The 15395-nt window shown below is 35.0% G+C and overlaps 5 protein-coding genes and 1 non-coding gene across 6 annotated transcripts; 3 read left to right on the plus strand and 3 right to left on the minus strand.

The window, feature by feature from the left end:
* Positions 1-50: 50 nt before the first annotated feature.
* On the plus strand, positions 51-1259 carry AAT22 (Aat22p; the record flags this gene model as incomplete). Its single annotated transcript, XM_020223438.1, has 1 exon — positions 51-1259. The coding sequence occupies one exon, from the start codon at positions 51-53 to the stop codon at positions 1257-1259; it is 1209 nt and encodes a 402-aa protein (XP_020077518.1).
* A 130-nt stretch (positions 1260-1389) lies between these two features.
* Positions 1390-3808, minus strand: CAS5 (Cas5p; the record flags this gene model as incomplete). Its single annotated transcript, XM_020224031.1, has 1 exon — positions 1390-3808. Exon 1 carries the CDS (start codon positions 3730-3732, stop codon positions 1390-1392), a length of 2343 nt encoding a protein of 780 aa, XP_020077519.1. The 5' UTR covers positions 3733-3808.
* Positions 3809-4758: 950 nt separating this feature from the next.
* MDH1-1 (malate dehydrogenase) lies at positions 4759-5757 on the minus strand (the record flags this gene model as incomplete). The annotated part of the gene is made up of 1 exon (XM_020220013.1): positions 4759-5757. One exon carries the CDS (start codon positions 5755-5757, stop codon positions 4759-4761), a length of 999 nt encoding a protein of 332 aa, XP_020077520.1.
* A 1579-nt stretch (positions 5758-7336) lies between these two features.
* HYPBUDRAFT_t31 lies at positions 7337-7409 on the plus strand. Its single transcript has one exon. It is a non-coding gene; the product is annotated as a tRNA-Thr (tRNA).
* A 509-nt stretch (positions 7410-7918) lies between these two features.
* On the plus strand, positions 7919-11518 carry HST6 (ATP-binding cassette alpha-factor transporter; the record flags this gene model as incomplete). The annotated part of the gene is made up of 1 exon (XM_020222484.1): positions 7919-11518. One exon carries the CDS (start codon positions 7919-7921, stop codon positions 11516-11518), a length of 3600 nt encoding a protein of 1199 aa, XP_020077521.1.
* Positions 11519-11606: 88 nt separating this feature from the next.
* Positions 11607-14654, minus strand: UBA1 (E1 ubiquitin-activating protein; the record flags this gene model as incomplete). Its single annotated transcript, XM_020222485.1, has 1 exon — positions 11607-14654. The coding sequence occupies one exon, from the start codon at positions 14652-14654 to the stop codon at positions 11607-11609; it is 3048 nt and encodes a 1015-aa protein (XP_020077522.1).
* Between the last annotated feature and the right edge of the window lie 741 nt (positions 14655-15395).

Raw genomic sequence — 15395 nt, forward strand, 5'->3', positions numbered from 1 at the left:
TTATTGAATTCCACCATTCGGTCTTTACTTTTAGGTGGTATACCAGTGAAATGACGCTTACTTCTGCATTCACAGAGGTACCTTACTCGGCCCCCGAACCGCTTGTCAAGGTTTTAAATAAATGTGCCAAAGACCAGAACCCAAACAAGATTGATGTAACCATTGGGGTATACATGACAGAAGACGGAGATTCGTCCTATGTTTTCCCAAGTGTGAAGCAAGCCAAACAAGAGCTATTGGTAAAGGATCCAGGTCACTGCTATACTAAGATGTCGGGTGTTCCTGAGTTTATCAGAGGAAGCCAAAATTTGATTTTTGGCGAGTATGCCAAAGATGGCAGGGTTGCATCTATTCAGACTATATCAGGAACTGGATCATTGCATATTGCTTTCCAGTTTTTGAGGAGCATTGGCTACAATAGATATTATTTAGGTAATCCGAGCTGGGTAAATTATTACCCAATGATTGAATCTATTGGAGGAGAAATCAAGGAGTATCAATATTACGATAATCTGACTCATGAAGTTGATTTCGAGTCTTTGGAAAAAGCTATTCGTGAAGCCGAGCCCCAGTCTGCATTTTTAATCCAATTATGTGGACATAATCCAACTGGAGTTGATTATTCAAAAGATCAATGGAGGCAAATTAGCAAATTGGTTAAAAACAGAGAAATCTTACTAGTTATTGACTCTGCCTATCTTGGTTTTGCCAGTGGCTCAATATATGAAGATTCTTGGGCTATTAGGTATTTGTATGAACAGAACCATGAATTTTTGGTGTGTCAATCATATTCTAAAAATATGGGGTTATACTCAGAAAGAAGTGGAGTTATACATGTTGTACTGCAAGATACCAGATTAAGAGATAATGTAGAAAGCAGACTAGTTGCAATTTTTAGAAATGAATGCTCTTTTGCCCCGGCATATGGGGCAAGAATTGGAGCCAAGTTATTGAACGATGATTATTTGAATAAAATATGGGGGAAAGATGTTTATAGTGTTTATGAAAGAGTGACCAATATCAAAAGACAAATATTTAACAAGCTAACTGACTTGGAAACTCCTGGAAATTGGGAATTTGTTACCAAGGCCAAAGGATTATTTTGGTTTTCAGGTTTGGATAAAAATCAAGTTAATAGGATGATGAATGAATATAGTATTTATATGAGTGAAAATGGGAGGGTCAATATTGCCGGTATAAATTCATCGAATATTGATTATTTCTGTTATGCAATTAATAAAGTTGTATCACAATCATAAATAATAAATCGTATATAAGAATGAAGAAAAGTAACTAAAATAGAAAAAATGTAGTAAACTAAAAAGGAAGAACTAAAGAATTGAATGACAAATATATAATAGAATATACTTAAATTATTAAACATAGCAATTAATAATGATGATGAATTTTTTTCAAATGAGCTTTTAAATTATCTTTTCTATTGAATCTTTTACCACAGTTAGGTTCATCACATTGATAAGGTTTTTCAGAAGAATGAGATTTCAAGTGTCTTTTAACATGTTCAGGTCTTTGAAATCTTGCTTGACATAAAGGACATTGATGTCTTTTCTTTGGATCAACTTTATCAGTTTTTTCCAGTTTTTTAATTGGTAATTTCAAATCAGAAGATAAAATACTATCAGCCACTTCTTGAATAGATTGATTTGAAGTATTTGTCAGAGAAAAGGAAGATGAATTTGAAGATTTGTGTTGATTTAATGACATTTGAGGTTGTTGAAGTTGATGCTGTTGAGGATTTTGATTATTAAAATAATGATTATTTTGAAATCCTTGGCTTTGTTGATAATGTAAATTTGATAATTGTTGTTGATATTGTAAATGTTGAAATTGTTGAGATACTGAAAATGTAGCCATAGGTGGTAATAAGCCTTCTTCACTAGAATTTGGATTGTTATGATTAGATAAAGAAGAAGCACCAGGCGTATTACCACTAGTCAAGCTTGCCAAATCAATAGAAGCAGGATAAGATTTTGTGAAAGTAGTATGAGATCTTTTCAAATCAGGAATTGATCTATTAACAATTTGAGGAGATGCTAAATCAATTGAAGAATTACTTTTAAAGCTTGATAGATTAGGTTGAGAGCTAGTATCAAAATTAAAAGAATCGAAATTTGAATTTTGTAATGTTTGATTTGAAGATAAAGTACTAAAGGACTTATTGGCAAACTCTTGAGAATAATAGATTCCCGGGGTTGAATTTGAAGAGTTATCATCAAAATGAGTGAAAGATTGATGATGAGGTGGAGGAGGTGGAGGAGGTTGTTGATATTGTTGTTGTTGCTGTTGCTGTTGTTGTTGTTGTTGATTAGTTAAGTCATCAAAATCTTTTAATTGGTCGAATTGATCATCATCGGCTAAGTGTTCAGATAAATTTTTCAATTTTTTACCGCCAGTAGTATTTTGAGTGAAGTTAGAATAAGATTTAGCTTTACGTAATTGTTTAAAAGCATCATCATCTTGATCTTCAATTTTAATATTTTCTAGAGTATCATTTCTTAAACCAAAATTATTCTGTTTTGAGCTACCGGGTAAACTTTTATTAATGGGACTGAAAAAAGTATGATTTAAATTACGAGCATTTGACAAATTAGCCATTGAAAGATTTGAAGTAGCACCCGGAGTTTGTAGAGGAGTATCGATATCATCAAGATCTTCATTAACTTGATCAACCTTAGGACTAATGAAGGAAGAAGGAGTATAGAAGGGGTTTAAAGGAAGTTGAGGAATTGAAGGAGGGGCCAGCTGAGGAGCATTCAGCTGAGGAGCCAGTTGAGCCAGTTGAGGAGCCAGTTGAGGTTGAGCCGGAGGCGCCAACTGGGTAGTATAGTTAAGCGATAAATTTTGTAGAGAAGAAGATCTAGTTGCTTGAGATAACATGATTGGATTATTTGAATGATCGATTGATATTCTTGATCTTGATCTAGAATGCTTCATTTTTGAGTTTTTATTGATTTTTGATTGAGAATTAAGATAATTTACCGGAGATAATGCTTGAGGTTGTTGGGGTTGTTGATTTCTTAAAGGGGTATTGAATAGATTATTATTTGACGAAGAAGAAAAGGATGCCAGTTTATTTCTACCTTGTTTTCTGGGGGTTTGAATTGAGATTTTTTGATTAGGGAAAGATTGGGGCAGATCACTTAAAGATTGAGTTGAAATCGACAGGGTTAAAGGAGGGACCGACCCATCATTTGAAACCAACGATTTAGAAGAATGGGAGTTATGGAAATTATGACTTGGAGGATCTTGATTTATTGAAAATGATGATGAAGTACTCAAATTTTTTTGATGATTTGAAATAAACCCACCGTTATTAAAATTTGAGTTCAGATCATCTAATGAGATATTCTTCAGATGTTGGAAATTATTAAATGATGAACTATTCAGGATTGAATTCATAAAATTATTATTCTCAATAGAGAAATTTCTCAGATGTTGAGGTAAATTAATTTTATTCATTGGCATATTTGAACTCACTGGAACCAATTCATTCAACGAGTCATTACTTTGATTGACCTGGCCTTCTTCGGGTCCACCCGTAGGTACCAAGGTAGTATCTTCATCATTATTACCAGTTGACCCAGTAGTAGTATCCTCAAATTGAGAATCAAGATTATATAAATCAATATTATTTAGATGCAATAACGAATCACTATTCAAATCAAATGGTTGTGATAGTTGAGTAGGCGAACTAACAAGAAACTTATCCATCTTGTTTAGTTACTATAATATACACACATATATCAAAAAAATGCTATCTGATAAACCTGATAAAAGGATTAACTAGAGAGGAAGTAGAGGGACGAAAGAGAAAAAAAAAAAAAAATTGAAAAAGAAAAAATTCCAGAGAATGCACGAAGTGAGGTGATATTTCAGTGTTTGCCCTATAGAGTATATTCTCACCAGTTGAAGTCTTGAACGGAAGCGATAAGAGAAGTAATAGCGAAAGAAAAGTGTAAGCGTGGTGGTGGTGGTGGTGTTGTTGTTAAACCAAATAACTTGATTTAAAGATAGTAACTCTGTAAGAAAAGATTGAAAATTGACAAAAATAGTTAAATTGGTGAAATAGAAAAAAAAAATTGAGAACTGCATTTTACAGGACCTCTACGGAATTCACCATTCTCTTTACAACCCGGTGTTCTCGCATATAAGGTGCACTACCTGCCGCTACTCGGTTGATGGGTTTGTCTACTGAGTCGCTGAGCGCTGGAGTTACTGGGTTAATGCCCGTACCAGTGGTGGAATCCAAGTACTGAAAGGACACTGCCCCGGAATTCGAAATTCGATTCAACTTTTTTTTTTTTTTGCTTTTTAGTGTATTGTGGGCGTGCGCCCGCGAAAAAAACCGTTGCGTGCGTGCGGCGCACGACCCGAGTCCCGCAGTACAAAAGAACGAACAAAAAGGTCGTGCCGGCAACGCCAGTAGTGTACGCGTCCTCCGGCGTCCTTAGACGCGACAGCCAGCCATTTGCTGGTTGATTGTTGTTTCATATTTGTTTGGCGGTTTGCTGTTTGGAGTTTCACTGTTCGGCTAGTGGAAGGTTGGGGGTTCGGTTTTATGCTGCTGGGGTTGTTTTTGGTTGCTTGGAGAAGTGTGTTAAGAAACACCCGTACACACCAGAACTTTCCTCCACCAGAACTTTCGTTCACCGAGGAAAGCGTGGGGCAAAACACCCATGCACCGACATGCACGTGACAAACGAATAATTTATATTGAAGTATATACTATATAAGTGATTATGGGTTTTGTTTAACAAAGTCAACACCTTTTTGGATGTTTTTAATCAAGGTTTCTTTGGCAGTCTTGATTAATTCTTCTTCGTGGTCACTTAATTCACCTAATGGGTGGACGATGGAAGCACCATCTGGACCTAAAGTGACTTTAGAACTGAAGAAATCAACCCCTTCATCTTTGAATAAGGGACTGTCAACAAAACTTGGTTCAATAACGTCTTTTTCACCAGCTAAACCGTCCAAGACGGCACCGGCAAATCTAGCACCAGCTTGAGCCATAGATAAAGTGGCAGAACCAGCACCATCTTTAGCTTTAACAACTTCATCACCACCAAATTGAATTCTGTTGATTAAACCGTCTCTGGTTTCGGTGTCTAAACTCTTATGGTTGGTTTGAGATAATAATGGAACAATGGTAACCCCAGAGTGACCACCAACAACGGTAACTTTTTCATTGACTGGGTTGGTACCAGCAATTTCACTAACAAATCTAGAGGCTCTTAAAACATCTAAAGTAGTAACACCAAATAATTTCTTTGGATTATAAGTACCCTTGGATTTGAAAACTTCAGCAACAATTGGAACAGTAGAGTTAACTGGGTTAGAAATAATTAAAACATTGGCATTTGGTGCGTAATCAGCAGAGGCCTTAGCTAAGTCACGAACAATAGAAGCATTGGTGTTGAATAAATCATCTCTAGTCATACCTGGTTTTCTTGGAACACCAGCTGGAATAACAATAACATCGGAGCCACTTAAAGCTTCTTTAATATTATCTGGATTGTAACCTTTGACAACAGAGTTGGTTGGAACATGACTGACATCAGCTGCAACACCTGGAGCTCCTTTTAAATCATATAATGATAAATCAGTAACTTTATGATTTAATTTTAATAATAAGGAAAGTGGTTGTCCAATACCACCATTAGCACCTAAAACGGCAACTTTATAAGCTGAAGCAGCAGATGAAGAAAAGGATCTAGTAGCAATCTTACTCAACATTTTGTTTATTTTAATTGTATGTTAATCTATCTAAAAGAAAAGAAAAAAGTCTCTCAATTGACTCCCTCGTCGAAAAGGATTCCTCCATATATATATAATTTTTGGAAATTTTTCTTTTTTTTTTTTCACCGATCCTCACAACCAACCATTTTTTATGCGATTCTCCTTCAATCCTTAATTCCCATTCACTACTCAATTGGCCGGTGGCTTCTTCTTTCGCTGCTGGTCCCAGGCTCTGTTCTGGCTGCCACGTCCTTCAATTGACCCTTGGTCCTGTCTTCTCGGAGTTGGTCTGGTAGTTGGGCCTTCGGAACAAGTATCCGATTTGGCCAATCATAGTGCGTGTTTCTATGACCGGCTACTCCGAAAAAAAGTCAATGATTTCCCCGGTTTTCAGTTTCCGCTCAATTTTCTGTCACTGTCAAACTGCAATTGATACCTTGATGAGATTGATGCACTGATTGGTGTACCTGGATGAACCAGATGATACTTGGATGCACCAATTGGTACTGTTGATGCTGTTGATGTTCTCAATAATCTGCCTGGTCAATGGTGTGGCTCGGACTTTGATCCCCTACTTGTTCCGCACAATTGCCAATGGCTAGTGCCAAATTTTGCAGTCTCGACTCATCTTTACTCGTGCTATTATATCGACCGACCTTCTAAAGTATCCTGATCCCACCTAAACCATTGTTATTCATGTTTGTTTATTCGCATACGCTGTTAAACGGTATGCATCTTGTTTATTTGTTGTTGTCTTTCAACCTGAATGTTTCACTGACATTATTCCAACTGCTTGATCCATCACACCTACGTAACCTCCTGTAACGCATAACCTACGTAACCTCCTATCACACATAACCTACGTAACCTCCTATCACACATAACCTAAGTAACCTGTCGGACATAACCTTTTTCCACGTATACTTAATTATGTGATATACAGTCTAGTAATTGTCTTTATTCTGGGAGTATATAATTGCTGCAAAAAACTCCCAGTTTCTTGCTTGGAACTACAGCCTGGCCACAGTAGCCTCATTGGCCAAGAACTCCTCTAGGAGTGATTTTGGCTTGTAGATATTCGTTGCTTAAGTTTCCATAGCTAACGAAGAAATTTTCTCCATAAGAGTTTACGTAGTATTACTGCACCGTCCGGTAACCAGTTCAAGAAAGTTTCAAAGTCACATCTCCGCAATATCTCTCTTGTAAGTAAAAGTCACATCTCCGCAATATCTCTCTTGTAAGGATTATCAACTCTAAAGGTGATAGAGTACCTACATTTATTGTTGTAGAAAAAATTGATTTTTTATCTTTACTTTTTCTCTACACAAACCCTTTTTCTCCGACTGAGCACTGAATATATGAAAAAGTAAAACCCCTTGACAAACATTATGTGTCAATTGCCTTTATTTTGCACTTTTAAAATTCTCCATTAGTTCTCGGTACTCGTGACACTTTGGTCGGTGCAACTTGTAAGAAGCGGAAAAGTGGTTGTTAATTTGCGTATGGTGCAGTCGTTGCGCTATATCAAATTTATTTTACTCGAGAAAAGGTGGTCGATTCGACTCCCGTTTGCGCTGCTTCTATGGCCAAGTTGGTAAGGCACCTCACTCGTAATGAGGCGATCGCCGGTTCGACTCCGGCTGGAAGCATTTGTTTTTTGATATTCACTACATTCTCTTTTTCGGCTGTTCTGTTTAACCTTCTTAATCCATGGAGTGTTCCACTAATGGCTTAAACTGGTTGTTTGGTGAGTTCATTTTTTTGCGATGGCCGATTTTTTAGGTGCAAAAAGCTGCACACTGCGAAACACTAATCAAGTAATTTTCAACTGTCAGATACTCAGCTATGAAATATCTATGGCTCCCTCCTGCCAACTTCAAGTATATAAAAACAAGACTAAATCAAATAAGAAACAGATAGTTTCATGTGGTGATATATACTTGTGTTTTCCGTTTAAGTGATTCTAAAAATGGATGCTAAAGACTTTACGACTCAAAATACAACTGAAGTTTCAACTCCATCCACCTTACTCCTGGATCCTTTTGCAGTTCCTGTTGAAACTCAAACAGATAAAGAAAAGATTGGCTCTTCGGCTTCGATCTTCTTGTTTTTCTCAAAACAAGACATTCCTTATGTTATCGTTGGCTTTATATGTATGATGGTTTCTTCTCTCGGATCCCCAGTACAAACGGTGGTCTATGGGCTTGTATTTAAAGATTTGAGTAAATTGCTTGGGAGAACTTATGATTTTGGGCAATTTGTAAGCAAGGTCAGATTCAACTGTGGATTGATTATGATAGTCGGTGGAGTGAGATCTATATTCACTTGGTTGGGCTTCGTTGTTTGGATGCAATTTGGTGAGCGACAACAAATAAGAGCAAGAAAACAATTATTCGATCTGTTTTTCAAAAGAAAGATTGAATGGTATGATACCAAGATTAGTCTCATGGGGGAAATTGCTCAAGTCAATAGATGTATTGAAGAATTAAGATCTGGAAATGCTGAAGTTCTTGGGATTTTGGCTCAAACTTGTTGCTCAATAATTTTTTTACTTATAACTTCTATGTATCATTCTTGGTCCTTGACTTTTGTTTTCATTGCTTCGTCTCCTTTAATGGCTTTGAGTACCTGGTATTTTGGGCGGTTAACTTATCGCTATGCTGATTTAGAAAATAACATCACTTCAAAAGGTTCGAAACTTTTGGACTGGAATTTCATGAGCGGTGATATAGTAAGGTTATTCAATGGTAAAATCTCCGAAATTTTCAAATTTAATGAAATTGTCGACGACTCAGCTACTGCTTTCTACAAAATGACAAATGCTCTATCGGTTAATGTGGGTATTCTAAGAGCATTGTCGTTTATTGCTGTTGTTCAGGGTTTTTGGTTTGGTAATTATATGATCAGAATCGGGAAATTAGAAATTAGTCAAGTATTCACTTCTTTTGCAACTTGTGTTTTACTAGGCTCAAATATCGGTTCTTTAGCTGACTTAGTGGCAACTTTGAATAAAGCAAAAGCTGCCGCCGTCACAATAGCAAATTTTTCGCTAGAGTCTGAAAATTCAAATGAATACGGTGAATCTCCTAATGCTACTCATGGACATATTGAATTTAGAGATATTGGTTTCAAATATCCAAATAGAAATGAAAGGGCACTTGGAAACTTCAACTTGAATATTGAGGCTGGCACTTTAAACTTTATCATTGGGAAATCAGGTTCTGGTAAATCAACTCTATCCCAATTATTCTTGAAATTTTACCACCCAGATAATGGGAAAATACTACTTGATGGTAAAAATATTGAAGAAATCAGCTCAGATTGGCTTTTTGAAAATACAACGCTAATCCAACTGGACTCGATAATCTTCGATACCACTTTAAAAGAAAATGTATCTTTGGCAGTTGTCCAAAGGTTTCTTTCAATTGATGATACTCCAGAATTAATGATCGAAGATGCTTGTGAGTTTGCTTTGTTATCTCATCTTATCTCTGAACTTCCAAAAGGTTACAATAATAAAGTATCATCATCAAGCTTATCTGGTGGGCAAAAGCAAAAGATTGCATTGGCTAGAGCGAAAATTCGTGATACCCCGATTTTAATTTTAGATGAAGCAGTTTCAGCAGTTGATATTAAAGACAAAGAGCTTTTGTTAAAATCAATAAAACAATGGAGACGTGGTAGAACTACCATCATTATCACTCATGAAACAAATTATATTGGTGATGGTGATAATGTCATTTTGATGGAAAATGGTCAAGTTAAGGCTGAAGGAACTTACAATGACTTGAAAAAAGAAAATATAATCGCTAAAGCTAATTTTGACCTTGAAAGAAAAACTTTTGATGCTATGGAGGAAGATAAAGAGAATAACAAAGGCGGTCCAAGTCGGTTCTCCTTGTATGAACAATTGAGAAATCCCGTTATATTGCAAGATCTTGAAAAACAAGTTTCAGGTGTTGAATTGGATGAGAGACCTGAAGATTTAATGACAGTACTTTCCATCTTGAATTATTGTCGTAAAACAATTGATGCAAAAATTTGGATAACCGTTGGTATTTTCAGTTCAATCATAAGTGCTGTGGTAACTCCAGTATTCTCCTATTGTTTGTCTAAACTTTTACTGAATATGGTTAATTCATCTATAGATTCGAATAAAAAGTATGTTAGCGCTGATTTAATACTTTGGTCTTCTATAATCATTGGTCTTTCTTTGTTTGATGGCTTTGTCAGTTATATTTCTCTGTTTCTTTTAAATTACTCTGGGGAAAGATGGATTGTCAATTTAAGGAAGTTGGTCTTCAATAAAATAAGTGATCAAAGTATGGCATTCTTCGATACTGAAACAACTAAGCCTGCTGAATTAACTGCTTTATTGATGAACGATACAAGGGATTTACGTAATTTGGTTTCGGAATTTTTGAAGGTGAGTATTGTTTTGATAATCATGTTATTAACAGGTATCATATGGTCGATTCTTTCTGGTTGGAAGCTCTCTTTGGTGGGAATTTCTTTTGTTCCTTTAATTTTATTAGTTACCGGTGTTTATAATAGGCTTTTGGAAGTTTTTGAAAACAAGTATAAAAATAGTATTGCAGAATTAGAAAATTCTTGCCATGAGACCGCTAGTGGTTTGAAAACAATTTTCTCTTTAAATTTGAAAGATCATTTCTCTTCTGTATTCGAACTGAAGTTATTTAACATCGAAAGAGTCGCTTTTCGAAGATCATTGAGTACTAGCTCTGGACTTGCTTTGCAAGAATTATGTACTTCCGTTGCAACTGCAACAATTCTTTATTATGGTATGTTTTTGGTTGCAAATTCCGATTATTCCCAAACCCAATTGCTCGAAGTCACTACTATTTTAAGTATGACTTTAACTCATGCTGGCTCTTTATTAAAACAAATCCCTGAAATAGCTAGAGGCCAAAGAGTTGGGACCTACCTCATCAAAATATTAGGACTACCCTCATCACCTTGCGAGGTAGAGGGAAATTTAAAATTGCACAAGTTGTATAACTCAAAAGATTTAATACGATTTAATGATCTTTCATTTCATCATCCAAACCGAATAAGCTCTACTTTGCTGAACGTATGCTTTAAAGTTGCTAAGGGGGAAACAATTTCGATTGTTGGACAATCTGGCCTGGGAAAATCAACAATTGTTTCTTTACTTACAAGGCTTTTTGACATTGACAGTAACCAGATTTACCTCTCCAATTATGATATTAAAAACATAGAAGTGGAAAGGTTAAGAGAGTTGATAGCTATCGTTCCACAGACTCCAAAATTTTTCGAAGGTACCATCTATGAAAATTTGACTTATGGTTTAGGTAGAGGAGTTAACCAAGAGAAAGTTCTTGATGCTTTAATCAGGTCAAATAGTTACGAGTTTATCAGTAGCTTACCCTTAGGTTTAGACACAATAATAGGCGGTGGGTTGAATTCTCTTCTTTCTACAGGCCAATTACAGCGCCTATCGATTACCAGAGCTTTATTAAGAAGTCCACAAATCTTGATTCTAGATGAGTGTACTGCTAACCTTGATCTTGAAAATACTGCTGTAATTTTCAAATTAGTACATGAATTGGCACAAACAAATTTAACTATAATTATAATAACTCATGAAGTGGAAATGATGCAATTGGCTGATAAATTGGTAGTTTTAAAAAATGGTAGAGTATCGGAAATTGGTTCTTTTGATACATTGTATGGCAAGCGAGGAGAATTGTTCTCAATTGTTACCGATGTTGCTTGATATATTTCTGCTCTTTTACATTAAATATTTGTAACCTTTTATATATATATTTAAAAAATACAATAATCGACTCTAAATAAAAAACAAATTAAATTTTAACATTAATATAAGGAACCTCGACATCTTCACCTTCTTTGTCATCACAGCAGATTTCAAAGATTAAATTCTTTACATGTGGAGGAATATCTTTTTTACTAACTTCTTTAATTAAGTCGGTCAATTTTAAGCTTAATCTATCTTTGACCTTCTTTGGTGGGAAAAATGAAGCATATAATAAAGAAACCCCGTAAGATAACATTGAGATTTCCAAGCCTTCTTTTTCTTGGAAATGATCAATCAACTCTTTTAATGTTATATCACCGTGTAATTCAAATCTATCCCAAATTTGATCAAATTCTTTATCGTTGTATTTACCTTTAGCAGATTTAATTGGTTCTGAGAATCCAATAAAAGGTAAAGCCAAATTGATAAACCCATTCTTGTAAGCTTCAATATCATCATTTTTAGCAACCACTTTGTATAATTCAAGACAGACCAAACCAGTGACCAAAGCAGTAGTAGTGGCAATAGCTGGGATAATCTTACCAGCAATGAATTTAGTTTTTGAAGCATCTGCAGTTTCTATAGCATAATTTAAAGCTCTGCAATTGGATGCAGCAGTAATAAATTCAATGTGGTGATTGGTATCATCATCTTTTTCGAATTCAATTGGAGTCAAACGATAGCCGGCTAAAGTTGAAGGTTCAGGTAAAGTAGCAGCGATCTTTTTAAGTTCATCTTCATCTAAGCTACCCGATAAGTTTTTAGCCTCTTCCTCAGCTTCGTTGTCGTTAGCGGCAATAGAAACGCCAGATTTAGGAACAAATGGCTCAATTTTAATTTCATCTAACACCTTTTTGTAATCTTCAAAAGTGGCTTGAGGGCCTTTTAAGCCGTAAATAAACGCTAATAAATTTGCACCACCAACGATGAAATTGAAGTGATCACTATTGTTAATATCGAATTTAAGAGGGGTTGGAGCTCTTTTTGGACCTGACCAGAAAGGAGCACCAGCTGAAGTTTTAGCATCTGGGGGGAAGTTATATAATAATTGCTGGATGTCGTGATTGTATTTAGATTCAAATTCTATTCTAGCCCATTTTATACAGTCTTCAAAGCTATAAGGACGGTTATTTAAATAATTGGCAATATTACCCAAGGTACCTTTAATATCTGGGTTTTGTTTCAAAGTTTGTTCAACGTAGTTTGGTTGACTCAAATATAAATTTACACTTTCTGGAGAGTCTGCAAAATAACCTTGGAATAAAGATTTTGCCCAAGCAATAGTATGATCAATTTTATTAGGGAATGATCTTAAAGTACATAATGGGATTGATTTTTCTGGAGGATCTTGAGAACTAGAATAGGATTCAGTTAAATTAGGAATAACAACTTGAGTATTACCTTTAGTACCCAAAGTACCTGATTCCAATAAAGGTTTTCTATAAAAGATACAACGACGGTCGACATAAGTTCTAGCATCGACGTTATCCAAAGCGTTGGTAACAAAATCCAAATTATTCCAGAAATTGTCATCGAAAATATGTTCAGTATCACTACCAACTTTTTCTAATTTAGATTCGATTTTACCTTCTAAGTCAGGATTCATAACTTGGACTGCTTGAGCAGCAACATCTGATTTATTTTTACCGACATCTTTTGGTCTGAATAAGAATTGACGATTCAAATTAGATTTTTCAATGGAATCCATATCAGTAATGATGATTTGACCATTAGGACCAGCACCTAAACCCATCATAGCCCAATTTTTCAACATTTCACAACCAATGGCACCAGAACCAACCAAGAAGACTTTCAAGTTTGAAATAGTTTCTTGGTATTTTTTACCAAAGACTGCAATTTGAGAGTCATATCTTGAATTAATTGGTTTAGTAGTTTCAGCATTTCTTGGGAATTCATCATTTGAAGGTAATGATTCCAAAGAATCAAAGTATAACCATTGTTTAACTGGGCCGAATTTAGAAGAACAACATTTAAGAACTTCTTGAGCAATTAAACCACCATAAAAGGCAACGAGACCAGGGATATCACCGGTAGCTTGATAGGATAATTCGCGGAGGACTTTTTCATCAAGATCACCTTCAAAGTTGGAGCTAGTAGCAATTTCTTTAACCAATTGAATGAATTCATTGGCATCTTGTTCATTATAAGGACCAGGTAATCTATCGTGTTTAGTTTTAAAGGCGTGTAAACCTTGGAAACCCAAATGGTATTGAGGAGGTTTATCGAATTTAGCGAAATCTGAAATTACATATTCTGGATTAGCCAATTGTTTAACAAGAGGTTCAAACTTAAGAATTGCAGGCATTTTAACTTGTTGATATAACCCACCTTTAATATATTCTCCATAAGATTCATCGATTTGAATTTTAAAAGCATAAGGACCCAAGACTTCAATTTTATGAGGAGAACCATCATTTAATTTAGGCATACCTTGAACTTCTGAGAATTTAACATAGTCACCATCTTGTAAACCGTGTCTATTATCATCCAACATGGTAACACTACCATCTTTTTCAATATCGGAAACGATACCGGTTAAAGGTTCTTCACCGGTTTGATCTATAACAGTGAAATTTTCACCAAAATCCACAAACAATTGACCGAATAAACCTCTAATATCAGCGTTGATAAAACCAATATCATTTTTATGAGTGAAAGTATTAATTTTAACTTGTTCTTCCAAAGAAACATTGGTAGTAACTATACATTTGAATTTAGCTAAAGTTGATTCATTTAAGTCACCAATAACAGATATTGGAACATATTGATTTAATTCCTTTAATTTTTCAGCACTAACATCGGCAGTTGACTTACCAATATCAGATTTGGATAAGAAAAATTGAGTAGATAAGTCTTTTAATTCAATTGGTGAAGGATCATATAAACTCAAAGATTTTACCCCGGCAAGAGCAACATTTTTAGCAATTTCAATACCTAAACCTTTCAATCCAATAATAAGAACATTTGCATTTTGCATTTTAATCATGGCTTCTTTACCCAAGACATACAATTGTCTTGAGTACAAACTCTCATCAATTGTTTGAGGAGGAGAGTCAATTTGCATAGCAGACATGTTTAATCAATATTTTAATGTTAAGGAAGATTGATTAGTTATTGCCACTTTATGGGGAGTTCAATTTTTGACTTTCTAAGCAAGGTAGTGTAATAATTAAGTAGTGTTGAGATGTAAGAAAATGAAGAAACTCCGTACATCTGGTCTTGTGAAGTATGTTGCAAAATTATCAATAGAAAGACAGTACTATTGAATAAGTCTGTAATGACATACATATTGTAATTGATGACAGAACAGTGAGGGATGGGGCAGCGATAATTGTATAAGATAATTAAGTAGACATTCGTCGATGAAGGTTATTTTATTTTATTTCTTCAAGCCACTTAGATACTTTATCATACCTAAAAGTAACTCTTCTTATATATATATTATATCGCTTGGTAATCTACACTAGTTTATTCTTGTTATAAAACCAGTATAACGAATCTTCAGGCTACACAAACCTCAACAGATTAGAAGTCAAAAGTTGTATAGTCTTTTTAAAAAGTGCTTCGATAATCAAGATGGCTATTCATGAGAACTCAAACAATAATGATGGTAAATCAATTTCAAGTGAAACAACTTTTACAAATAGAATCATTGATCCAGAAAAAACTAGAATTACTAGACTGATGCCAAAAGCTATTCAAGAGAAGATCAATGATAATAGAAGTGAATTAAAAAGAAAAGCGGAAGACGATCCGGAGAAAATTGATTAGAAAACACGAAAGACAACTTTATGCTATCATTCAGGGATTTACC

Source organism: Hyphopichia burtonii (genome assembly GCF_001661395.1).
Source record: "Hyphopichia burtonii NRRL Y-1933 unplaced genomic scaffold HYPBUscaffold_2, whole genome shotgun sequence".
Taxonomy (NCBI): Eukaryota; Fungi; Ascomycota; class Pichiomycetes; order Serinales; family Debaryomycetaceae; genus Hyphopichia; species Hyphopichia burtonii.